This window comes from Ambystoma mexicanum, chromosome 8, assembly GCF_040938575.1.
Source record: "Ambystoma mexicanum isolate Mex_15411 chromosome 8, UKY_AmexF1_1, whole genome shotgun sequence".
Lineage (NCBI taxonomy): Eukaryota > Metazoa > Chordata > Amphibia > Caudata > Ambystomatidae > Ambystoma > Ambystoma mexicanum.
This window is the reverse complement of record NC_090929.1, coordinates 354,604,756-354,632,209: the sequence shown is the minus strand read 5'-3', so window position 1 is coordinate 354,632,209 and position 27,454 is coordinate 354,604,756. Positions and strand designations below refer to the sequence as shown.

General features: G+C 44.4%; 1 protein-coding gene across 6 annotated transcripts in view; it reads left to right on the top strand.

The window, feature by feature from the left end:
* The window catches only part of FKBP15 (FKBP prolyl isomerase family member 15), a 2,419,492-nt gene that overhangs the window by 2,151,317 nt on the left and 240,721 nt on the right, over positions 1 to 27,454 (top strand). For all 6 annotated transcript variants that reach the window (XM_069609812.1, XM_069609811.1, XM_069609809.1 and 3 more), the window contains one exon: positions 3,281 to 3,388. In XM_069609812.1, the coding sequence (XP_069465913.1) occupies positions 3,281 to 3,388 (108 nt within the window). The remainder of the gene's footprint in view (positions 1 to 3,280; positions 3,389 to 27,454) is intronic.

The following is a 27,454-nucleotide window of genomic DNA, read 5'->3' as shown; positions in this document are numbered from 1 at the left end:
CTCTGATAGATCTGCGAGCCAGGAAGGAGGCGATCCAGGATGTGGCTTCAGGAGAGAAGTTGACAGCTGAAGTGAGTTGATGGCAGAGCGTTTTGTGGTACACTAGGTCGAAGGCGGCCGATAGGTCTAAAAGGAGGAGGAGGGCAGGCTTGCCTTCATCCTTAATTTCATCAAGTTGATTTTTATGGTCTAATAGGGCAGAATCTGTTCTGTGACCTGGTCGGAATTCTGATTGGCATAGACCTAGGATGTGGTTGTTATTACTTCTGTGTTCATTGCAGCACCAAGGATGTGGTGGGGGTGTATATGGGGATGTATATGCCCTGTTCCCAGACTAGGCAAACCCGACCCACCAAAGAACAGGAATAGGTGATATGACATTGGTGTTGGTATGAAGTTAGGGTCAGTTTGCCCTCCTGAGATCTTCATCGGGTAGAGCGGAGGGATCTTCATTCTGGGAGAGGGAATTGCCACGATCACTAGACAGGGAGTCTGTTAACAGTACCAGGGGTGCCTCTGAGCCTCTCCATTTTTGCCCTAGGGTGATTTTTCAACCCTACACAGGTTTTAGGGAGTAGAGTGGTGGCAGCTGTACTTTAATATTGGCTTAACCAGGGGTGCAAGCATTCTACCGCTTTGATAGCCCAATGTACCTTTTTGACAGCCTTTGTGGTACCAATGGGTTTTTATTTCTGCTATTAGCCATTTTGTGGTTCAGAGCATTAGTCTGCCTAGGTGACCACACAGTAGGCTTAAAATAGCATTCTCACCACAAGGGCTCTTTGTGAGCCCACAATGGCAACCTCCATATTGGTCCTAACTGGCTTAGACCAGTACAGGTCCCTGGACTATCCTCTCGCTTCCTGTGGTGGTGGCTAATGCTGAGTGTCAGTCCTACTGACCAACCAGTACGGCTGGTCACCTGACCAGCAGCCCCTTTTAGTGATGGGCTGGCTGGCTCTGTGACATCCCCTTTGAGCCAGGTTAATTAGACGTTGCTCTCTCTTGCTTTCCTGTTCTGCACTGAGGTGGTAGCAGGTCTGCTGGCCCGCATTGCAAGGGATTCCTGCCCTAATTCCCACCAATGTTGTTGTTTTTAATCCTTACCTGGCCTTACTGGCTCGACACATTTACCAGGTTCAGCCCTTCACACCAGAACTGTTGCTATGGTTTTTTTCCACAACCACCTACCGTTTACAACCATTCAATTGGCTGTAGGTCACTGCAGAGGAAGAGGAGGTTGCTGAAGTCTCATCTACCCACCACATCTTCATTTTGGGACATCAGAGAGCGCCACCAGCCATTACTTGTTTCCTAGGACCATTTTCTTCTGTGCTACTGCCTTCTTTTGTTCACCCTGCTGCTGGCAGCTGTTTGTTCGGGTTCCCTCTTCTCCTTGGAGTCTCCTTTGACAGATTGCTCACTCCTGGCTTGAAGGTACAGATCCTGGGAAGGGCTTAGGTTTCTTGTGTGGGTTTCTGGGACCTTCGTCGGCCCAGGGTTAAAGTCCTAGAGAACCGAATCCTGCATACTGCACCTGTGGGATAGAGTTGTTTACTCACCGATTTATCGCCCTGTTGGAGCTGTTTTCATGAACACTACCAATATGAGTACCTAGCTTTGTGTGTTGGGGTGGGTGGTTATTGGAGTTACTCATCCCTATGTATCCCTCTGGTCCAGGATAGAGATTTCATGCAAGCACATCTTTACTGCATTTTCAGAGAGTTCTATTGGGGGTGCTCCTGTTGTGCTGCTTCTTCCTCTGGGGCCATCTTTCGACCTCTGGAACACTTCCTTAGGGTCTCCTGTGTCCTTCCCCGAGGTTGCTGTTGCAGAATCTTCACCTGTGGGGTCACAAACCCTTGCCTTAACTAAAGCTGAAGGACCCATAACATACCTGGAACTCTCCTAAAATTGACTCCGGTGCTTACCTATCCCTGGACATTTTTCCTGATCGCCGGGGGTTTAATGAGCTCTGCACCAGGTTTGGTATTTTTGCCACTTAACTGATTTTTCTAAATGATTTTTTAAAGTCTTTAAATGCATTACTTCCACAGCACTGTAAATTTCACATTGTGACTGTTCTAGTAACTTTGTATCTATTTTTCCCTTGAAATGCATGGGTCAGGTAGCTTTTGCTAAAATTGTGCAATAAATCTTGCAAGTATTTGGCTAGGGTTTACAATTGTTACATTCTCTCTCTGCCTATAATATACATGTATGTGCCTGGGCATTAATACTTGCATAATGGCACTTTGCGTGCAAGTGAATATGGAGTACTCTTTTTGGCCTTAGGGATGTATTACATATTTTTCCTTTGTGTGAAATTGTTTTTATCCCAACCCTGCCATGTGTTGGATGCTTACTCATCAGGTCTAGGACCTTCCACAGATACTAGAGTTGGGTTGTGTCTTCAGGACACAGTACATTATTGTGCAGCCCAATGGGATACTGCTTCTTTGGTATGGCTCCATAGTTCACCCCACCCCCTGTTATTTTATTTTGGGTGCTCGCCTCTGGTAGAGGGCCCACATATAGACATTGTGGATAGGAGAGTCCTTGTATAGGCATTACTGTTTTTATAATATGCATGTATCTTTATAATACTGTATAATACTTTATTAATACCAAAAGTACCTATCTGATTTGATAGTTTTATATCTGTGACTTTATTAAAGTATATGATTTTAAGTGTATTGTATTTTCTGGAGTTGTGTGTGGGCTAATTGTACCTTGCCAGACTTACCTCTACCTGAGAGGTAATCCTTGTTGCTCTGACTATGTTACCTACACATAGAGGGGTTTTGCTTCCCTTTCTTGTTAGGTGTGTTAGCCTTTTCCCTAGGGTTAGCGGTTGTATCATCCTCAACAGAGTGTGGTACAAAAACTGCCTTAGCAGCGTCGCTATTCATTCATTCTTGTACTGGGTTTTTATTCTGTAAATTGGTCAGCAAGTATTGGTCACCTACACTGGCTATCACTCACTGACAATCAGAGTAGTGATGCATTGCACGTCTATAGATCATTCGTATCCAAATGAGGCTGCTATATATCCATGAGGTTTTCTTCTGGCATTTCATAACATTGTCACTAGCAGGGTAATTTATTTTCCTCATGACAGTCACCCCAAAATAAGGAGTTATTCTTATGATAAAAGGGCACAGTGAGAATGCCTTATGGGGAGAACTGGCATTACTTAATAAGTAACCTTGTAAGTGCCAGTGGGGCTATGTTTCTCCATATTCATCAAGTCTTTGTATTTTGCACTCCTTATCCACAGGTCAAGAAGATAATGAATGGGGTTTTTCAGTCTTTACGAGGCGAGTTTGACTTGGAGGAGTCCTACAGTGGCAGAGGCATTCTTGGAATCATCATGAGCACAATCAAGGTACATCATATGTTCAGTATAATCCTGCAGACTTTGGAGGAGATTCGGGAATGGTAATGAGGTTATTCACAAATATGTTTAATGGTTAATACATTTTTCTTAGTTTAGAGGTGGGGGAGCCAGATAATTAATTTGTAGAGCCAAGCCTGAGCCAGCAGGGAGTCTGGATTGCCTCATCCTGCTTTTTCTTCCCCTATAAAGCAAGAGCCATATGCTGCATCCTGCATCCCTATCCCACAAAACATTAAATCCATATCTAGTGTTATACCTCCCTCAACCCCTGCACAACCCCCCACCCCCACCCCCAACCCTCATGGATTCAGCCACCTTGCCCGATCCGGACAAGCTTGTCCATCTCTACTTCTCATTAAGCTTGTGAGTTCGGCAGATGAGTTCAGTCATGCTGCATTGAGCGGCCGAGAGCTATTGCAAAATACTGTTGGAGAGATACTGCTTAAAGCCCCTTTAACTCCTGTAGACTGTGGAGTTCGGCAGACGAGTTCAGTCGTGCCACAGTCAAGCGGCAGGAAATTGATCTACTTGTAATAACTGGAATATCGAGGGTGCTATAACAACGGAAAAATTGACAAAGGCTGTCTGGCTTGAACGAGAAGACAAATGCTGCTACACGATAAGTAGGAGAAGCAAGCTACCCCTGCCCGCTGACTCGGATCAGATTCGAGCAATGAGCATGTGCACTATGAACCATTGGGAAATCAGTTAACCTTGCTGGTTGATAGTGACAGCACGAGTGAAGGCGCAAAGAGCCATAGCCTCAACCAGAGCATGATCACAGTCGCACTTCACTTAAATACTGTTACAATGGAGGTCCAAGGCTGAGCCAGTGTTGGACATAGTATTGGAGAGTGAGAATGTTGATACAGGAGTGAGTTCTTCAGAGAAGGTGGTAACCAGTAGCTGACTAGGAGTAAGTTAACATCTTAGCATCAGTAACAACTATTAAGAATGCTAATAAGAACGCTGTCACTCTACCGACACGCGGTGACAAAAGAGCGATGCTGCGGCAGTACTAGAGTGCAAGGAGCACAACAACATTCTAGCCCTTGATTTAACATGCTGACATACTGGAGCCTGCAAGGATGGGCACAGAAGGCTCAGAAGGGGAGGGCATGATGAAGCTTTGGCTGACAACTATGTTGGCCGTTTGGATGCACAGCTAGAGACTAACAATTCAGCGTTGCCTTCTGTGCCCCCCCAGCCCTCCACCCGCCTCTAATCAACCCCTCTTCTTGATGTGAAAGGTTAGGAAATACACATGGTTGCCCATCTAACACAGGATATTGCTGACATCACCCTGCTGCTACAAAGTAAATGAGTGGAGGACGTGAAAGAAGCCCACGCAAAGACCGCACTGCTGGGACCAGTGTAAGATGTAGAATGTAGCCAACACGAAGTTGAATGGCAGACCCCTAAAAATCCACAAAGGAGGGGTGTTGGCAACACAAGTGCCTCAACAAGACAAGGGTCAGCTGGAGAATCTACGTGCTTCTCCTGGTCCGTGTCCTCATCCTCGGATGCCTCGCCTTCACTTTTGGCAGGAGTAAATAGGAGAATGCATCCTAGTTCAAACTTGGATACTTGGCGACCCAGATTCAGAAGAACATTATGGCAGCACTAATTATCTCTTTGGCACTGTTTATGAAGCTATATGAAACAATAAACGTAAACTATAAAGATCAAGCCATGTTGCTGGCAATGGTGCACTCAAAGGCAATCTATACGGAAGGCTTCATCACTGCTCTGCAAAGCAGAATAGATCGTGAGTCAGAGATGATCAATCTCGCCAAAAGAAAATCTTACCCTACATAGACAAAGATAGGATAGAAAAAAAATCTATCCTAGTCTACAAATTTGGTGAAAAGGTTCTTCGAAGCAGGCCTTACGAGAAGCCCTAATATTAACACCACTCCAAGTGTATCCTGCGAGAGGAGTGAATCGCCCGAGATGCAGATGGCCAGTGGGGAGAATGCGAAAGTTGCTGCATCATTACAGTGTTCGGGCACGCAATTATGGACAAAAGGAATGGTTCAAACTACTGAAGTGACATGTCCCCATGAACACTAAGATCCAGTGAACGACGAGGTCTCTGAGAGTGCACTAGATGATTCAGTGCAAGAGATCATAATATTGGATGAGAACATAATTTCTCAACCACATCATCAGGAAGGGGAGGAGCAAGAGCTGTCTTTTCAGCAGGAAAAAGTAAGCAAATGAAAACAATAAATGTAACAAAGATCAAGTGCAAAAGAATACAAGAACATGACCCAAGGGGAAAAAAAAAGGTTGAACTATGCAAGGAAATTTCTGCGTAATCTGACCCTTCCAAAGTCTGATCTGGCCCTTGTAAATAGTGAAAAGGTGGCATCTAAAAGCATTGCAAAGAAAACAGTGTCAATGACCTCAGACCAGGACTATAACCGGAGGTAAGAAGAAATAAATGAAGGGAGTCAAAGACACATCAAAGATAACCTCATCAATCTATCAGTGTACACAGACAATGGTAATATTGACCAGGCCCAAGCGGACCGAGAGCTGAGATATAGACAGGAAAGCTCGTAAATTGAAAGGCTTGACAGTGGGAGTAAGGAGATTTGCCCATTTGTCGAGCCACTAGAGCTATTTCTAACAGCCCAGAAAATGCAGATGATGGGCAGCAAACGTAAGCAAGATGAGGAGGAAATGAGGAGTTGGCCTCCCAACCCCAGTAAAACCCCATTAACTTAAAATCAATGGGGAAGAATGTGCAGGGAAATTGTTGTTGGAAAGACTATTGTCAGTGGATGATGGTTTAATCCTGAATAGAAGTAATGTGTTAAAGTTACTTCACCATAGCCCAAGGTTGCGGGCAATTGATACTAGGGATATTAAACAAGTTGAGTTCTTGAACGAGAGCTTGGATCAGGTGGCGCTCCATTTAGAGTCAAATGTCCCATTTAGAGTCAAATGTCATCAACACTTTATTATTGGAAGCAGCGATTCTTTTGCTACCTTTTGGGCTTTGATTCAAAAGAGCCCTTGAGGGAAGGTGTAGGTGTGTATGTTATGGAAAAGAGGTGGGAAAAGGTGATGGGGATATGAGAGTTGTGGGAAAAAAGGAGCTTGGTTTGAATAGCCCAAAGCTGAGTGGGACCGTCGGAGGAGACACAAAGGAAAGCAGATGACCAAAATTCAATGTTTTGTAGTACTAAAGGATCTGAGAGGAGAGTGATCGAGGAGCTCAAAGAAAGGGCCAAAGAGTGTAATAGACGGTCCTGGGCTTAGATGGCGGAAGCCTTGGTTATACATCCCAAAAAGTAACTAGATAAGTCTGTTAAATTAAAGGATCCTAGTAATTGGCTTGTGGAATATGCAAGGTTTTACCAAACTGTTTTATGAAGAAGAGATTATATTTGACATTTGAAATTGTATAATTGGTTTTGTTCCAAGCCACTACTAGATGGCCTTAGCTCCTTCCTGAATCCAGCAAAAAAGGGTGTAAAAGGAGAGACCTTCAGCAGGTCTATTACCACTGACGAAGAACACAGTGGGTTTGGTTGTTTTGGAAACCCTGAACCCGAACCCGTTCGTTCAAATGCTTAAGATAAGGTTGGAGTAAGTTAGCTCTTGTAAGATTAGACCAGGGGCGATCCTAAACCTTTATTGGAATCCAGCAGCAATTACCACAGAGGAATCCATTTAGGGGGTTTTGGAGGTAATTGATGATTGGCTACATTAACGTGAACAATCCCGAAATAATTGTGTGTGGAGATTTAAATATAAAGTGTGGGGACATGACTGGTATTGTCAGGAAAGACCAACCTACTATTTCAACCATGTTGAAGGAAAGCGGTTTGGAATGGGGAAAAAGAAGTGGAATTGAGAGAATATCACCTATTAAATGGGCAAACGAGAGGCGACATTCCAGCAAGGCCAACGTTGTCCAGAGGTCTGCAATTTGTAGTTTGGGATTATATGGTCGTATCTTGGGACATAGCGCCAACAGTAAAAAGATTTGAGTTGATCCCGACAAGCTATAGCGATCATGCTATTTTGAAAATGATTGTGGTGATTTTAAAAGAGCGAAAGAGGTGTGGTTGGGGGTATGATTTGGAACTGAATCGGGGCAGGAAACAATTATGCCTAAAACCGCAACTTGTTGGGGTACTCATTGAGAAGTATAAGGGATGTCTGATCAAAGGAAACTTAGGAGGCAAAGATCCTGTCATATATTATCCGCCCCTGCGGATTGATTTTGTCGAAGAAGGGAGAAGTAATCGAAAGGTGGGTTTTCAAGCACAAACACACGCATGAGATGGTGATTGCACAGGAAAATAAATGGTTAAGAGTAGACATGAGACAAATTAAATTGCTATTGATCAGGGAAAGATATGAACTGTTAAAGAGTGGAAACAAAAATATAGGAATTGGTTAATTTCGTACAAACCAATAAGGCGGCAGAAAGATGCAGAGAAAATGTTACGGGTGATTTATCAGAATAACACCACCCAAATCTGGCAATTAATCAATAGCGAAAACACTGCACAGCAAGCCTTGCTGACTAATGTAGTAACTGAACACTTGGGAGATGCCTGCACCTAAACAGAGGTGTGTGTGTGCTCAAGTGGAAAAGGAGGTATTCCAGCGAGGATAGGATATTCCATTTGATGAGGAGGACATTATATCAAGAAGGCTAGTGATTGCCCGGCACCGGGCCAGATGGGCTTACTAATGTGATGCTTAAGGCATAAATGGATCAGTAAGCAGATTTTACGACCTTGCTCTTTGAACAGGTGATGAGAGCAAGGGAAGTACCTAATTCATGGAAGGCAGCCGTGATAGTTCCTATATTTAAGAAGGGCAATAGGGCAGACCCAAAAAACTACCGCCCTATTGCCCTACTGGATGTGTTGGGTAAATGATTTGCTTCTCTTGTCCTGAAGTGGCTGGCGAAATGGGTGGAGAAGGAAAACCTATACGATATCTGCCAAACCGGCTTTGTAAAGGGGGTGGGTACAGTGTTAAATCTATTACTGCTGAACCTCATGAAAATAAGAGCAATTCAATCTAACATAAAAGTCTACCTGGCATTGATTGGGCACAGGCTTTCGATAGCTTTGATAAAGACCTGTTGTGGAAGAAAATGTCAGCCTGGGGATGCCCATTGGACTTGCTCCAGGCCATAAAGGCCCTGTACATTAAACCAGTCTGTGTTTTTGACTAAACCTCTCGGGACATCAATCTATTTAAACTTTATTTTTACTAGCATTTATTAAAGAACAAATCATGAAAATCCCATTTAGCCTCGTGAAACTGGCAGCAGTTTCAGTTAACCCCCCACTCCCCCACCCCCTCTTAAACCAGGGAGGGGATCATGCAATTTCTCAGAATTTGAAGCCCAACCATTCCGTGACATTGTAACTATATCTCCCAGCCGGGCCAACATAGAACTGTCAATTAACAAAACGATCTAAATAGGGCCCTTTCCCGCCCACCCCCCATCTTATATTCAATCTCCCCACTGGATATCCGCTTAATTGTTTTTCACGTATTGCAACTGCCAAGGGTTCCATGGTCAAGGCATGCAGCAGCAGGGTGAGAGGACGCCCTTGTCTCGTACCCTTGTTAACCTGCATACCTCTGAAAGACTCCCATTTACTTGAACCCTTGCCCTGGGTCTGCAATAGAATGCTGAAACCCATTTCCAAAAGTTTGAGCCAAACCCCATCTTCCCCAGGACTTTAATCATAAAGGGCCACTCCACCCTATCAACGGCTTTCTCTGAGTCTAGAGAAACTATGCAGGCCTCTTGATCCCCAACCTGAGCACAATGGATCAAATCCATCGTTTTCTGGATATTGTCTGCCCCTTGCCTTCCCTTGATGAAGCCCACTTTATCTCCATGGACCAATGTTGGCATTCTCGTCTCTAGCCTCGCTCCCAGGATCTTTGCAAGAATATTCACATCATCGTTCAGGAGGGAGATGAGTCTGTATGAGGTGCACCTCATGGGATCGTTGCCCTCCTTATGAATCTCTATTATTTTTACCACTAGCATCGTGTCGGGTAGCGCGCCACCCACCAGGCACGCATTGAAAATTCTCACTTGATAGGGGGCGAGTTGCGATCTGAACAGTTTATAAAACTTCATTGAAAACCTGTCCTTCTCTGGGGTCGTTCCAGACTTAATGCCCCCGATTGCCAGTTGAACCTCTTCCGCTGTAATAGGGCAATCAAGGCCCTCCGCCATACCATGTGCCATCCCGGGGTGGGTGAGCCCCTCTAGCAAAGTTTCTATTTGTTCTCCTTCTCCCCCCTCACCACCCGAAGTGTATACATTTCTGTAATAGTAAATTCAATCGCTATGCCCTGCTGATCATACTTAACGCCCCCCTCCTCGCACATAATGCCCCCAATCGTTCTCTGCTTCTTCTCCTCCCTCAATCTCCATGCCGGAATCTTATCAGCCTACTCCCCTTTTTCATGATAGATCTGTTTCAGGAACATGAGTTTTTTTTCTCCGTATCCTGAGCCAAAATCTTATTTAATTGTGCTTGTATTGTCTGAGTTTACTGGACACAGCAGGTGACACATAGGTCCCCTGAATACCCCTGGCTTCAACTGTTCTATTTTTGGGCAGAGCGCAGCTGTTAGGGAGATTTCTCACACAAGTGCAACATTCCCTCTACCTTAGAGCCCTCCAGCTCTTTTGCTATATTTTGGGGCATTGAACTTTTCATTTTCAATGTGTTTTACTTTTGTGTTCTTTGGTTATGGAGGTTTAAAACAACTCCATAGGCATCATATTTTTCTGTGTGTCACATAGCACCTTCAGTGCAGTGGAACAGGGATGTCTTTCAGACTTCCCAAGGTTTGAATACCTTCTCTGGGACTGACTACTGCCTCCCAGAGCATGTAAAGTTAAATTGACTTTACTAGTCTCTTTAAATTAACTGACCCAGCACACACTATCTTCCTATAGAGTGCTGGGGGGGGTTGCCTAGCTTACCCTGAGTCAAAACACTCAAGTAACAGTCAAATGTTACCTTTTCCTACTTTAAATGGCCGGTGGCAGTGGTTTAGATCAACTACCATGATCTTTCCCAATCACGAACAATTGTAGCTAAAAATCGGGTCAGCCATGTTTTTCAATATGGCGCCCAAGACCTATCTGTAAAAACAGACTCTGGTCGACTTATTTTGCCTTTTTTTTAAATAGCAAAAGTCCTTCTTGCGTTTAACTCTGCCCGCCAAACCAGGTTTGGTCCCTTTGTTCATTGGCCTTTGGTAGGCTTCAGTGCTGAAGCCCTCCTCTGGCGCCTGAGTGTCTGGGGTGGACAGGATGCGAGAGAGGTGCCCAAAACTCCCTGTGCTTAGTCTCCTAGGAGACCTGAATGCACTCTGGCGTGATTGGCCGGCTGGCTGTCCGACAAGGACAGCCAGCTGTGTGAGGGACAGCCAGGCTGGAATGAATGGGGGAAAACTGTTTAAAAGCAGGTCTCTGGTACTTGGAAAGCAGAGTCGACCACTGGAACGAAAGAAGCGAAGACGAGCTGAAGGAAGAGGACTGCTGCAACTCCTGGACGACCGGTGAAGCCCTGCTGCAGGTCCGAATTGCCTGAAACTCCAATCGACAGAGAAGCCCTTCGTTAGGCAGAATCCTGTGCAGTTCCCTTGGGGAACACTGCAAAAAGATTAAGAACAGGAGTAAGCAGTAAACTCAATTGGTAGCAGCCTGCACCACCCAGATTTACCTGGTAGCTGTGGCTGAGCAATCAGACTTCTCTCAAGAAGAGTAAGGCAGTATATAGCGTATACACAATAGGGCTAAAAACACAGTAGAGCAAACAAACACTGACCAGAGCTTTGTATAAAAAGTATATAATTATTTATTTAAAACACACTTTAGGCAATATACTAGCACTCTAAATCAAAAGCAAGTTGAAACACAGTCAGGTAAAGTATACGCACCTCCCTTGATAACTACCAGACAAGTCAGAGTTAAAACACCACGATTTGTCAAACAGATGTGAGCGCATAACCTGATGGCACTCCAATAGTTCAGTTAAAGGGAGAGAAAAAAGGTAGAGCATAGAAATAAAACAGGTCCCAACACTTTTAGGAGTTTCTCAGCAAGGGAATAAAGGCAGTATATACTGTAGAGCCAAAGTTCATAGGCCGGCCCACTTTAAATGGAGCAAAGCGAAATGTGCCCAGGATCACACGGTTTAAAATGCACTAAAAGTCTTTGCAGAATGTTCAAAAGAGGTTGGGGCGATTCAAGAAGGTACAGTTAGAAGGTCTGGGGCCAACCCAGTTGGAAAGCCAAGGATTTAAGGGTCACCTTGGGCAAACCGAAGAAAGGGAGGCCAGGCAGGACACAGTACCTTAAAGAGAGAGGAAGCTCCAGCGGTGGCAGTTGTTCCTGCCAGTGGTTGCAGTTCGTTGTTTCGACCAGGGGAAGAGAGGATCTCGTTGAGGAGGAAACGTGGAGTCGTTGCACTGCACAGGGATGAAACCTGCCGTGGAGTTCGTCGATAAAAGGTGCGTTCTTTTTATTCGCGGTCAAAGTGGTGAAGCTTGGCCATCCGGCCGCCGGGGTGCTTGGCACGGGTGATTCAACCAAGAGACGTCTTTGGAAGGCGAAAGGGGTGAACTGGTTGGTCCCACCAGCTCAAAGGAAGAAGACTTGTCCAGCAGAAGATCTTCTCTTGTCGTTGGGAAAGTGGTGAGTTCGTTGCAGCAGGGCTCCACCGGTGGTGTCGTCATTGCTGATGGCTCAGCTCCTTCCCTCTTCGGATTCTTAGGTCCTGTGGCGACTTCTGAAGTCCCAAAGGCCCTGCTTTTATGCAGAAAAACCCCCATTCAACAGCCTAGCTCTCACTCAAACATGGTAAGTGGTGAGCCGGGCGGCTCACCACTGGCCCAATCAGAACAGAGTGCGACTTGAGTTGCTAAGGCAACACAGTCCAGGGTGCCAATTCCCCTCCCCACCCATCCTGTGGAACCCAGACAGAGTGGCACCATTTGGAGGGCTTCTGTAGAGAAGCCCGCCAAAAAGTGGAACAAAGGGCTCGACCTTGGTCAGAGTTACAGAGACGGACACGAACGCCATGTTTTTAAAGTTCAAGTTTATTGGTATACTTATAGCCAATATTGGCTTTGTATATCATACACAACATCAATTTCCATCCATTACAAATATAAAATTACAAGTTAAATGTACATATTCCACACTTTCTAAAAACATCTATATAAATATTGCATTTATGCAAGACATTTAAAAATCTCAATGATTTTCAGATAAAATGAGACTATAAAATATATCAAGTTTATATCATTACCAATAAGAAAGGATTCCCATATGCCTACTAAATTATCTAAATCAACTGTATTACAATAAGATTTCATATATTTTCAACGAAGAGATATCAAACTTTCACATGATATAAACAAATGGTATAGAGATTCCATCACATTAATACCACACAGTCGACAGCAGCGTTGCTCATAGGTATAACCCATCCATGCACCTTTAGTCTCTAATGCTTCAGAGACATTAAATTTCATCAATAAGTACGTGTGGAAAGTACGCACGCTCGGGTAAGCCTTAAGATAGTCAGGTAGGTGCGTACGTACTGCTCTCATAGAGCAATAGAGACCACTGTATTTCTTGGCAGTTAGAGCATTCAGATTTCTCCCATAGCCAATGCTTTTCAAGTCCGCTTTTAGCTTGCGTTTCAGGCTTGACTTAGATAGTGTAGCACTATATTCTACTGTCCATTGCGTATAAGGAGCATTCAAGTTCCAAATTAGCCCGTGATGTTGCCTTCTCTCCAAACCCATTAGCGCTTGTGCGAAAGGTACCAGAATCGTATCGGTCTGTAGATAACATAAGGCATAGAATAACATTACCGATTGGCTTATATATCCCTCGTTGACACCAAATAGTTCTAATTCTAAGTAAATATATTCAATAGATACACACTGTGGGAGTCTCAATAGTTTGCGTAACAATCTAGCCTCGAATGCAACTAGACGTTTACCATACTTATGGCCCCAAATTGCAATGGCATACATTAAAATCGCTCGTACTTTGGCCGTATATAGCAACAATACTGCTTTCACCGAGTACCCACTGTTATTACCAATATACACACTCACTGCATTATTTGCTGTAATGCAGCGAGCTTTCACTTTCGGCCACTGGGCTGCCCACTCCAATCTCTCATCTATGATAAGCCCGAGATATTTATATGTTACTACTTGTTCTAATCTGGTATTGTGTATTTCCCAAATGTATTTTTTTGGAGATTTCTTTGCTGGGAAAACTATTATTTTACTTTTGGTTATATTAATACCAAGTCCATTATCGCTCGCATACTTAGCCAATGTATCTAGCATGTTTTGAAGGCCTTTAGGTGTATAGTCCAAGATTAATAAATCGTCGGCATATGCCAACCAACCCATAACCACAGTGTTTATTTTGATGGGATTAGCTATAGTAAGTGCAAATGCTGCCTGCATGTCTGCCAAGTAGAGGTTAAACAGGATTGCCGCCACTATGCAACCCTGCTTAACACTGATGCTTGTAGGCATTAGTTCAGACAACTTCCCCTTGGCATTGAGACGAATACGGACGTTTGTATCACTATACAATAGCTTCAGCATTTTCAGTAGGCCCTGTGGTATACCCCAGTTACTCAATTTGTGCCAAAGCCGATTACGCAAAACCATATCAAAGGCAGCTGAGAAGTCAATATATGCTCCATACACATTCAGCTCTCTGTTGCTTCTTCCATGTTCAATGGCCGAGACAAGTAAGAATAGATTGTGGGTGGTGTTAGACTTTGCCCGAAACCCTATTTGACACGAACGCCATTTTAGAAGAGAGTTCTGGCAAAAAGACCCAACCGTTGATTTAATATTAAATAAATAAACCGGCGGTATCTTTAACATTGCACCAAAAAGTGGTGCGTTTAAAATCAATGGGAGAATCCCATAGAGAATATTCCGGTGGAATATTTCGCGTGGTAACCACTGCCACCAGCCAGAAACTCGACAAGGGGGGACTGGACAGTGCCCCCTTGAAAACAGACCCTGGGGCAATATAATTGACCCCTCCCAGTACTTCCACAATGTGATGGTTTGTACTGGTTCTGTTCATAATTTAAGACTAGTAGTCAATGGTGACTTTACATGCCCTGGGAGACAGTAGTCAGTCCCAGGGTATGGAGTCTATGTTTGGGGGTCACTATGACACCCCTGTGTTACTGCACTGAGGGTGCTGTGTAACACATACACAGAAAACAGATGATACCCTATGGAGTAAAAGACCCCATGGTCCAAAATCACACAAACAGTCAGAGACATACCTCAAATCATGAGTGGGAGTAAAAGAGTCTCACTCTTAGCAGGAGAAAAAAAAAAAATCCAGCAAAGCTGCTGGGGTCTCACTAGGTTTGGGAAATTACCCTTATAAGAGAATTCTCCCTAACATCCTTCAAGGTTAACTTCTTCCCTTGAGTTTAGTGGGAACAACCAACTTGTAAGCCGTCTGGACACCATCCCCATCTGGTCAAATTTTCATCAGAGTGCTGTTGAAAAACGGATAGCCAGAGGGAAGGAAACCAGCTCGTGGAATTTAAGGCACTCGCACCTTAAACCAACGTCTTACTAAGCTTTTGGCCTCATCCCTGGGCAGTGCAGGAACCTCCCGACGTCCTCCTTCTTGTCCCCACGACTGAAGCCCAGGAACTGCGAGATCTGCTCGAACTGTCAGGAACAACTGCCTCAGCTACAGCTCTTCTTCAATACCGAGGTACTGTGCAAACGCGGTCCGGAAATATTTTCAGCCATTGCGAGAGTTTGTGGAAACTTTCTCAACTTCGAAGGCTTGTCCTTCCCTAAACATTCGTCAAACTTTTCGTCTAGCCAAACTCTTCTAAACTCTGTGGCAAAAACTTAACCGTTATCTAGCAGAACTGTGCTGTCCTATACAAAGACTCTGAACCATTGACTGTGGCCCAGGCCTATTGAGAAGAATTGCTGGTTGTAGCTAACTGAAACCCTTTGCCCTGCCTATGAAAGTGTGTTGGCTGTCTGTTCTTATAACCTTGTCTTTTTACCCCTTTATTAAGTATCTGAAGTGCCATTTTGCTCCGACTTCAGGGGAGCTAAACTTGTTCATTTACTTACCAGTTGTATTTTTTGTGGTTTCTTAGTGTGTGATATTGAGCTGCTTATGCCAGTGTAATGTTTTCAAACTGACTGAGTAAATAAATGTATATTCTTTTACAAGAAACCTTGAGTAAGTGTTTTTTTGAATCACTGTATTAGTTGGTCCTTTGTGTAACTTGTTCTACGGCTCACTTAGTCTTGAGATAAGTCTGGCTGCTCAGCCATCGCTACCACTTCACTGTGTAGTACAGGCTTGTACCAAAGGTGAAATTGTGCTTACACTTGTAGTCTTAATTGCCGGTAGTATTCCCAAAGGGTACTGCAGGTGATTCTGCCTAACAGCAGCTTCCTGTTCACCCCTCGCTCTCTTTTACTGGGATCCTATCCTTATCAAAACACCCTGAATTGTTGCCTTAAAACCCTCCCACAGCGACAGAACACTCTCTTCCCCAGTGTCGTTAAAAACTAAAATAATCCTCAATCGCAGTGCAAATTTCCTGGGCTACTTCCCTCTCCTGAAGCAGGAAGTCATTGCACCTCCAGCTCCCCATGGGTGGCGTCGTTCGGCCCGGCCCCAGTACCACTCTTACCATGTCATGGTCTGACCAGGGGATTGGGGCAACCTGTGAGTCCAGGACTTGGGCTTTCAGATGCGTGTCCAGCAGGACCAGATCTATCCGTGAGTAGCAGTTGTGCGCTGCCGAAAAATACATTAACGGTCTGTCTCCTACTGACGGACGGGGGAGTGAGTCTACCAAACCCAGGGATTCATTCACTTCTCTAAACCGCAATGGGTTCTCCTCACTCAGATGTGCTTCTGTGGTCATGCCCAACCTCTTTCGATCTTTCAGGGGGACTAACACCATGTTGAAGTCCCCTCCTACCATTAGTTGGCCCTCCGCAAACACAATCAAATCATCTCTCCCTCTCTCCCAGAATTCACATTGGCCCGAATTCGGGGGCATAAATGGAACCCAAGGTCATCTGGTTGCCGTATAGACGTCCCTTCACAAAAAGATAGCAGCCATATGGATCGGCTAGGACCCTTTCCGCCAAGAACCCAAGGCGGGCAGAGACCAGGATTGCTACTCCCCTTCTATTTTTTACGTCGAAGGCCACAAATACTTACCCCACTCCCCTGCCCCATAAGTAGGGGTCTCTCCCCCTCACCCAATGCGTCTCCTGCAGGGACATCTATAGAAAGAGATGGACATATATGGGCCTGAAACAGGGTTGTACCTTAGCCCGGCTCTATTTAATGTATTTGTGTCTGATTTGGGCATTTTCCTGGGGTGAGAAACTGCTTTCCTTCCTAAAATCGAGGGGGAGAAAGGAGGCTGGCTGCTGTACGCCGACAATCTGGACTTGATCGACCAGTCGCATATCGGCCTACAGCGCCAGCTGAAATCTTTACAGGATTATGTAACGCAGAATTGGTTAGTAATCTATGTGACTAAATCCAGAATAATGTGCACGAGACCAATGAGATGAAAATGTAAGACCGCCTTTTTGAGGACTCTAGGCAAAGAATCAATAAAACAAGTGGAATCCCTCCTCTATGTGGGCGTGTATTTAAATTCTCAAGCTTAAATGTTAGCCCCTGTGTAATGAAATTAAGAGCAACGGCAAAAACTCTAGCTGCCCAAAGAGCAGCCCTGAATAGGAACTATGGGAAATTTATGTTCATACCCGGCCCTGATCTTCTATAAAGAAAAAAGCAGTAGTGATACTTGCCTATGGAGCAGAAACGTCTTTTAGCCTATCGTTGGAAGCCTGGGCAGTTTTGGAAGCATTTCTTTTTGGAAGAAAGTGCTAACTTTACCAAAGGCAGTACCAATACAGGCAATTAGGCATGAATTGGGGCTATTATCTTAACACGCCGTAGTAGTCTGGAAGATCTTAAGTCTATTTAGGAAATGTATAATGAAAGATGCGTCCATTCATTTTAAGGTTTTTAGGAAATAATCAGGTAATCAGTTTGAGTCAGTAATCGAGCAATGGGTATCCAATTGCAGAGCTATCCTGAACACACTGGAAACTACAGAGGAAGTGCTGATATATAACCCTGGTTCAGGCAATGATGGCATCAAGATTGGATTAAGACACAGGCCGATAAAAAAAAAAATACAAACTAGTTGACAAATCACGAAACAAAAGCCTTTAATGTGTTACCTAAATACCTGAGCAAATACCCTAGTAGTTACCACCAAACTCAATTTTGGCACTTCTGCATGAATTTATACCCAACCAACGAAGTATTAAAAGCCATTCAGAAGATGGAAGAGTAAATATTGCTTGCATGCACGGCCTAGACAGCAAAGAAATAGAAACAATGAAACCTGTTGTGCTATTTTGGCCCAGACTCACGAGTTTGAGAGCACAGTTTTTGGGGAAATTTGTTACGAAAAAGAGATCACTGACTGTGGAGGGGTGGTGGTTTACATTGTTGTATGGAGAATAATTTACTCCAGTCTTTCCCTTAATAATGTTTGTAGATGCTTCTTTCAAATGATTGTACAAAACTAAGTAGCAAAATTATTAGTAGGGGGCTAAGACAAAACAGGAGGAGGAATTAACCTCCCTTGGTGAGCAGTGGAAACGTTTGACCCTGGTTACTTTACCGACCACATTGAATAAGTGACTGATGGTCAGTAGAGCGTATGGAAGAAATAGTCATTTAATTTAATTAAATGAATTGTAATGCTTGCCATCATACAAAGGTATCCAGATGAATTGCATAGCCTTCTTTTTAGCTTTGTATTTTATTTATGTTTTTGTGGTTGCACGGTTGTTTTTGTTTTCTTCTGCTATTTCATTTCTTTTAAAGGTAATTTTGTTCATGCCTTTATGTGATTTTAAGGGATAGGTGCAAGGTTTGTAATAAATCAATCACCACATATTACATATTTTTTTTAAACTGAGTACCAATAGCGTGGACTAAAACAACTGTGCAAGTGGCATTGAGTGATGTTTGAAAGTTTTAGATTGTACCTCTGGCTATAGGCCACTTTAGTTTTTGCTTTTTCCCTTATGAGTCCTACTGTGACACCTCATCAGGGATATGAATTTATGATATACATATGAGAGAGACTCAACAAATTCAAGAACACCTGCATAGTAAAGGATGAGCACTTTCTTACACTACCAAGAGCCTATCATCCTGACTCCTTCCTCCCCCTCTCAAACCTTATTTTGCATTTTCTCTGTTCTGGACCTACTCACCACCATTGACACCTGCAACCCAACCAGATCTCTGCAAGGTCCATGCCTCCAAATGTATACAAAGTCATCATGAAACATTGTGAAATAACACATGTATTCCTGTCTTTCCTTAGTAGCTCAGTCAATACTGAGATTTTTTTTTAACAACTTTATTTAAATCGGCTGCAGACATAGGACATAACAATGTAGAGTGGACATGTTAAGATATACATTGCAACCTCATCTCCCAGGTCTTCCCTCCCTGCAACCCCCATTAACTTCAGTCCCTTTTTTTGCATTTCCCCATCGCCCCTTCAAGGCTTAAAACCATGATCAGTGTCGCCTCTGTTCGAAGAAATAGTCAAGCAAGTTGAGGTTTGTTGGTTTGCTCCAGAAAGTTCTGATCATATTCTAGAACCGGGGACTAAAATTAGTAAATCGATTGTGGTCTCTCTCCTTGGTGCGGGTGACCTTTTCTGCCACCAGGACGTCCCAGATTTTAATCCACCACAAAGTTTCAGCAGGCTATCAGGGGTTTTCCAAGTTCGTGCTGTTGTAATCTTGGCCGCCAGGAGAAGCTGGGTGATTAAATTGGCAGTTACCCCAGACCTTGGATAGGTTTCTTGTATCCAAAATCCCAGTAAGATTACTTCGGGCTCCATTGGGAGTCTGACCCGAGTGATGTCTTCAGTCAAAACTAGCACTTTTTCCCAGAAGGTTCAAACAACTGGGCACTTGCACAACATATGTAAGAACGTCTCTTGGGCCCCACATTTCCGCCAGCATGTTGGGTCTAATGAGTTCTTAAAGTGGTGTAGACGCACCAAGAGGTGATATCAGCAGTATGGCATTTTAAGGACACATTATTTGTTCGTCACGCATTTAAAGGCGGAACGGTTTCTTTCCCAAATGTCTTCCCAGTCTTGGTCTTCTATCTGGTGGCGTATAATCTGTGAATGTCCAACAGCTGAAAATGCCCACTGCTGACCCCAGCGACTCTGCAAGCTACTGCCCTAGCTCAACCAAGTTCTTGAAAAATGCATATACTGTTAACTCTGGAACTTCATCAGAACAAACAGCCTTCTGTACGAGTGTATGGCTTTAGACCAAAGAGTGGCACAGAATCAGGTTTGTGCTCAATCTATGGCACACTCAAGAACAGTGGAGCCAAAAATTCAGAAAACAAACTCATCCTCCTGACATTTGGCTGCTTTTGGCACTAAAAGCTACATGTCTAGGAGTTTTGGAAGAAAAGGAGCCACTCTAGGGTGGGTCTCAACCTTCCTCACAGGTAGACCGGAGACCACCATCATGGCCCCTATTAATCCTGGCCAAGCCATCTGATTCTATCACCTTTTTTCATCTACAGGGCACCCTTCCTGGACCTCATCAATCAGTCAGATGATGCAAGTAATCTGTAACCTCAAGAACAATCAGACCTAAAAGCATGTCTTGCACATATAGAAACATGGATGACAGGCAACATATTAAAACTTAACCCTACCAAAACAGCACTGATGCTTTGCAGTTGCCCTTTCAACTTCCACCTCAAGACAATGCCCAGCACCATCGTCCACATAAAGGAGTCTTGGTACAACTATGGACCATATCTTCACAATCAAACCACAGGTGAAAGCATTGTCAGAAATTGTTTCTTCCGACACCACACCTTATTCTCAGAAATGTGCTAATTCCTCTCTACCTTAGAGACCCCCAGCCCTTTTGCTGGACTCTAGGACTTTTTAATTTTCAACCTGGAGAGAGTGAGACCTTTTTCCCACTCTCTAATGTATTTTTATGTGATTTAAACTCTGTTTCTTTTAGTTTTTGGAGTCTGACAAACTCCATAGGCATCTTTTTGCACTGTGTCACACAACACCTTCAGTCCAGTGGCACAGGGAAGTCTTTTAGATTTCCCAAGGTTTAGATACCTTACTCTTGGATTAACTACTGTTTCCAAGAGCAGTGAAGTAAAATTGACTTTACTTATATTGTAACTTTCTAGACCCAGCGCACACTATATTACAATAGGGTGCTGGAGGGGGTTACTTAGTATCCCCTTTGTCTAGGTTCTCATGTAACATTTTTAGGTTACCCTTTTCACAATTAATGGCTGGTGGCAGTGGTTTACCTTTTACTACCATGATTGTTTTCACCTCAGGCTGCGTTTGCAGCTGCAGTGAAGCACCTATGGGTGCCATTTTTGTCAAAATTGCCCAGTCTTCTTTTTTCGCCATTTCTTGTTGTTTAGGTCCTTCTGGAGATTTACTCTGCGTGCCAAACTAGGTTTGGTCCCTTTGTTTTGTCTTTGGTGGGCTTCACGAGTGAAACCCGCCTCTGGCTCCAGTATGTCTGGTCGGGCAAGAAGTGAGGGAGGTGCCCGAACTCCCTGTGCCTAGTCTCCTAGGAAACAGGAATGCACTCTTAGATGATTGGCCGGCTGGCTGTCCAGCAAGGACAGCCACCCTGCTGGGCGACTGACAGCTAGGCCGGAATGAATGGGAGAAACCTGCATAAAAGGTGAGGCTTTTTGGCTTGGAAGGCCGAGTCGACCACTGGACGAAGGAATCCGAAGTAGAACTTGGAAGAGATTCCTGCTGCAACTCCTGGACTGTTGGTTTTCCCAGTGAAGCCCTGCTGCTGTGCTGTAGCTCCGAATTCGCCTCGATTAAAGAATCCCTGCAAGGACGACTTCTCCCCTTGATTTGGTGGGACCAATGAACTCCAAAATAAGCCACCTGGACATCCTCTCGAAGCTGGTTGAATTTCCACTGCAGTTGCTGCTGCAACCGAATAGCTAGGGAGAGGAACACCAGATCGTGTGCGTTGCTTTTATGCTGGCTAAGAGCTCCAGGAAGATCCTCCGGACTCGGAGGAAGTAGGACTGACCTAGCCTGAGCCACCTTAAGAGAGTGCTGGACCCCAGATGTAAGGAAAGCCCACTTTGACAGCCAGGAACCATGGTATTGCTATTTGCACTAGACGTGAGGAGCTGAAACACCGAAGTGCCACTTGTTTGAATATTGCTGGTTGCGCTCAATGACCGTCTCATTGCAGTGCAGGAGTCCCCAGAAGTCCTCCCTCTTGTCCCCATGTCTTTGAGGCATAGCAACAACAGGATCTGCAGAGCTGCACAGGAACAGAAGTCATCTGCTGCATCTTTTTCTTCTAACTAAAGGTACTGTAAAGTCTAAGCGAACTTACCTCTTGTTGTAGGGTTGCTTGCATCTTCTACTCTCACAAGTCTAACAGCTTGTGGCCCTACATTGATTCTTCTTTTTCTTCAAAGACTTCTAAAACATTGTGCAAAGACCTTTTACTTACCTGCAAGAAGTGCTTCATCTCACATAGACTTTTGCCCATTGACATTGGCTTAGCCTGGTTCGCTGAATGACTCTTCTCTCCTCTGACATTGTGTTGCACCTATCCTTCCAGGAAAGGGTTAACTTACTCTGCATTGGGGGTTAAAAAGTATTTGCCTGTTTAAGAATATTTGTGAGCTCTTGTTTGTTCTAATAACCCTTTCTTTTGACTCTCTCGTAAACCTACTCTGAATGCAAAAGTAATATATTAATGTCCACAGTGTCCTAGCTATTTAAGTCATCTGAGGGTGAAGGTATTGTCTGTGTGCCATCCCCAATGGGTATTTGCTGATTCTGAGAACCCTAAGAGTGTGTATTTTGAAGTGTATTTGAGGGTTGCTATTATGTTGCTCCTTTCTGAAGAAGGCTTGGTTTAACTGATTGGTAAATAAATTAATTGTTTTATCAGGAAACATTGAGTATCAGTGTTTATTTGAATACTAGTCACAGTGAATCTCTGTTTAATGACCCTACTGCTCCCATTGACCCCTCTTAAGATAAGACTGGCTGCTCATCCACACTACCAACCTATCAAGCTCAGACTTAAACCAAAGGTTGGGTCCCTATTGCCGGAAACTAAGGTTGTTGTAGTGCACCCAAAGTGTAATACCCCCAATCTTTACCTAACACTCACCATATCTTATTTATCGTTTACCTACCAGACCACGGCTGTAATATCACTGTTGCCAACAAGACTGCACTACGCAAATAGCCTCTCCCTCAGACTCCCAGAATATGTTATGGCAAAACTAGAGATTTCCAAATGCAGCAGCTAAACCTCTCCTTGGGAAGAGTCTTGCACATGCTCCACTGGAACCACTGCAAGAAAAGAATACATTTCAGAACCCTTTCAAAGCCCACCACGGGAGGCTGTGGCTCAGCTTTTTTCGCAAGGAGGTTCCAGCACTACACACCATCCAACACACTGAGGTCTGGTAATGCTGCTTTAATGATAGCTCCTAATTGCAACAGCAAATGGTAAGGAGGATCCTCATCCTCCCTTCTGGCTATCAAACTCTGTAGTGCTAAACTAAGCGTATACACTTGAAAGAGAACCACTGGTCATTCAGGAAACTGCTGAATACCTGGCTCTTGAACAGACTCACCTGGATTCACAGCAGCAAACCTAGATTTACACAACAAGAAATTACCACTTTCCTTTTCCACACCTTGTACGTGAGAAACGTGTGAAACTGTAAAAACACAGCATATAGGAAGCCATTTGCCTGGACCTCCCGCTTATGGAACACACTCTCCAACCTTCCCTCTCCACACCTCGAGGTGAATAGAAAACATAACTAACAAATGAATTTTTAGAATAGGCATAATCAGAGCCAAGTCGTAATCCTAACCAGAACTTAATCCCTATACATCCAACCATTCCAACTGCTGCCTGCAACTAATCTAGCGGTTCCTGCATCCGGTTGCCTATCTCCTATCCTACAAGGTTCTGTCCCAAACCATAGTCTCTCAAATGAAAGGAGTCTCCAACCAATATCTGTTTAAGTCTTTTGAACCTTAACCGAACCCCTCCAATCCCAGTAACCCTCTCAATACTAAAATTGTGCAGCCTTACTCCTCACTTGCACCCAATCAGATGACCCACAACGTCTAATGTACTAAACAAACCCCTCCCCTCCTCCATTGGCTTTCAGCACCACATCCTTCACTGCTTTTGCAACCATGGGGCCGCCTTTACGTCCAACCCACCCAAGTGTGCACACTTACAGAATCGTCTCCACAGCTGCACAGTAATGGGTGCTTCTGATCTGCACTTACTGTTAGGGAGAATTCTCTGTTTAGGCTGAATTTCCTAACCTAGTGAGTCCCCCAGCAGCTTTGCTGGATTTTTGGGGTTTATTTTTTTTCTCCTGCCAAGAGTGAGACTGTTTTACCCTCACTCTTGGGCATGATTTGAGTGTGTTTCTTTGACTCTAGATGTGTTTAATGGGCTATGGGGTATTTTACTCCATAGGGCTTCATGTGTTTTTGTGATGTGTGTTACACAGCACCCTCAGTGCAGTGACACAGGGGTGTCATAGTGACCCCCCAGTATAGACTCCATACCCTGGGACTGACTACTGTCTCCCAGGGCATGTAAAGTCACCATTGACTTTACTAGTCTTAAATTCTGAACAGAACCAGTACAAACCATCATATTGTGGACATACTGGCTGGGGCAATTCAATTGCCCCAGGGTCTGTTAGTCGAGGGGGCACGTCTCCGTCCCCCCTGATCGAGTTTTGGCTGGTGGCAGTGGATACTACTTTTTATATTCAACCGCAAATATTTTCCTATGGGATTTCCCATTGTTTTAGGCTACTATCCTTATTTAATGATTTACGGTAGCCTCGAACATACCGCCGGTTTATTTAATTAATATTAAATCTCCGGTTGGTATTTTTTGCCAAAACTTGCTTCTAAAATGGCGTTTGTGTTCTCTTCTGTGACTCCAACCCAAGTCGAGTCTTTTGTTCCACTTTTTGGCGGGCTTCTCCACAGAAGCCCTCCAAAGTGGTGCCACTCTGTCTGGGGTACTTAGGAGGGGTGGAGGGGGATTTAGGCACCCTGGACTGAGTTGCCTAGGCAACTTAAGTCGCACTCCATCCTGATTGGCCCAAGTGGTGAGCCGGCCGGCTCACCACTTAGCATGTTTGAGTGACAGCTAGGCTGAGTGAATGGGGGTTTTCTGCATAAAAGCAGGGCTTTGGGGACTGGAACTTCAGAAGTCGCCACAGGACCCAAGAATCCGACGAGGGAGAAGCTGAGCCGACCTGCCACGACACCACCACTGGTGGAGCCCTGCTGGACCGCCTCACCACTTTTCCCAACGACAGAGGAGATCTCCCGCCAGAGAGTCTTCTTCCTTTGGCTGGTGGGGATAGCCAGTTTCACCTTCTTTTCGCCTTCCCGACGTACCTCGTGGCCGCCTTGCCTGCGCCAAGCACCCCGGCAACCGGGATACCATGTTTTAACCACGACCGCGAAACAAAGGTACCACCTTTAACCGGAAAACTCTGCGGCTGGTTTCTTCCCTGGTAGTGCAACGACCTTCATCTTTCCTCCAAGTCGAGATCTTCTCTTCCCCTGGACGACGACGCAACTTGCACCCACTACCAGGAACAACTGCCACCGCTGGAGGATCCTTCCCACTTAAGGTACCGTGTCCCGCCTGGCTTCCCTTGCTACCGACTGTGCGGGGTAGATTTAGCCCCCGGCTTTCGAACCTGGGTTAGCCTGGGACACCCTGGCTAAACTTTCCTAAGCCTCTCTAAACTCTTTTTTTGAACTCTCTGCAAGACTTTCTAAGCCTAGAGTAACTGTGATCTTGGGCGCATTTGTGCTCTGCTCTCTCTCTAAGAGTGGGCCCAGCCTTTGGACTTTGGTTCACCAGTGACTTTTGCTCTTCTACCTTGCTAACAGTGTTCCTGAACCTTAGAGTGGTGTACCTTTCCATATTCTGTCTTTTTCCCTCCCTTTCTCACAAACTTATTGGAGTGCAATCTAGTTAAGCGCTCACCTCTGTATGAAAATAAGTGGTGTTTTACTGTGACTTATCTGATAAGGAATAAGGGGTGTACATATTACAATAGTAACTGTGTTTAGAATATTTTACAAGAGTGCTGGAGTGTTTCAAACAGTGTGTTTTTAAATAAATAATTATATACTTTGATACCCAAGCTCTGGTCAGTGTTTGCTTGTATTATTGTATCTGAGTGCCTATTGTGTATACGTTGCATACTGCCTAACTCTCTTGAGGGAAGTCTGACTGCTCAGCCACAGCTACCAGGTAAATCTGGGTGGTACAGACTGCTACCAAGTGGGTTTACTGCCAACACCTGTAGTCTTAAATCTTTTGCAGTGTTCCCTAAGGGAACTGCACAGGTTTCTGCCTAACACTGGTGTACAGCGGTGGGATTTGTATTGAGTATACACTTTAGAGTGCTTTAGGATACCTTAGTACAACTAACCACAAAGCTTAGCACTGAAAAAGTAATCTTTCTAACATGTCAACTATGGAAACTTATAGTCAAGAGTCCCTTGCTACAAAGACTGCTGATTGTTTAAGAGTAATATGTAAGCATAAGAACCTCCTGACTAAAGGCAAGAACATGGAATTAATAGAAAGGTTGTTAGCTAACCAAAGTCTGGATGATGGTTCTGTTGAACCTACCATGACAGAAAATGTAGATAACAGTATAGAAATTGATATTGATCAAATGTTGATAATCTTGAGGAAGAGTCAGAAGAGGAGGGTGAGGCTGCTGTGACTATCCCCCCCCCCTAGGCCTCTGTCTGTTCTACCTGCTGTACCTACTGGGCCTTTGCCAAGTCCCACACTTAGTCCTCAATATCTTGAATTAGAGAAAATGAAACTTGAACTAGAGTTCAAGAGACTGAATACTCAGGCTGAACAGAGACATCAGGAAATGAATCAAGAACTAAGGCTAAGGGAAATGGAGCTCAAGCATGAGCTAGAAATTAAGAAATTATCTGTCGAAAATGCTTCTCTCTCTGGCTCCTCTAGAAGTTCCAGTCCTAAAAGACCCCGGATGCCTAAAGAATTGGTTGGTATGTATGAGCCTAAATTGGATGTGTTGGATTGGTTGTCTCTGTTTGAATATAATCATGGGCTCCAGAACATCAAAGGAAATTACTTACTCACCTGGTTGTTCTCTAGGCTTCCCCCTGTTGCAACTGATGTGGTAATGGAGTTGGGGGAGGAGGATAGGAAAGAGTATGAATGTGTGAAACTAGCTCTGATAGCTAAATTTGGGAAGACCCCTTCCCAGTATCTCAAGAGGTTTAGAACCCTCAAAAAGCATGATGGTACCCCTTGGGCTACCTGGGTGAGTGAAGGGTTGAAAAACTTAGAGGGATGGATTAAGGGTTACAAAGTGAACACTTATGAAGGTATGAAGAATCTTTTTATGTTGGAGTCAATTTATGATGCCTGCTCTCCTGAGCTGAGACAGCACTTGGCTGATTCAAAGGAATTAGATTCCCGAAAACTAGCTAAAGCTGCTGACTTGCGGGTTGCCAATAGGGCCACTCACAAGGATTCTGGGGTAACTCAGAAAAAGGATGAGGGGAAACAGCCTAAAAAGGACTCCAAAGAGAATTCTAATACTGCAAATTCCAAAGAGGGCCCCAAACAAAACCAGAAGGGTAAACCACCAGGGAATCCACAGCAGAATAGTGTCTCCTCTGGTGCCAAACCAGAGGGAGGTCAGAACAAGCCTCCATTCCAGAAGGCATTTGGTAAATGCTTTGTTTGTGGCTCTACTGACCATGTGAAAGGAGATCCCAGATGCAAGGGTAAACC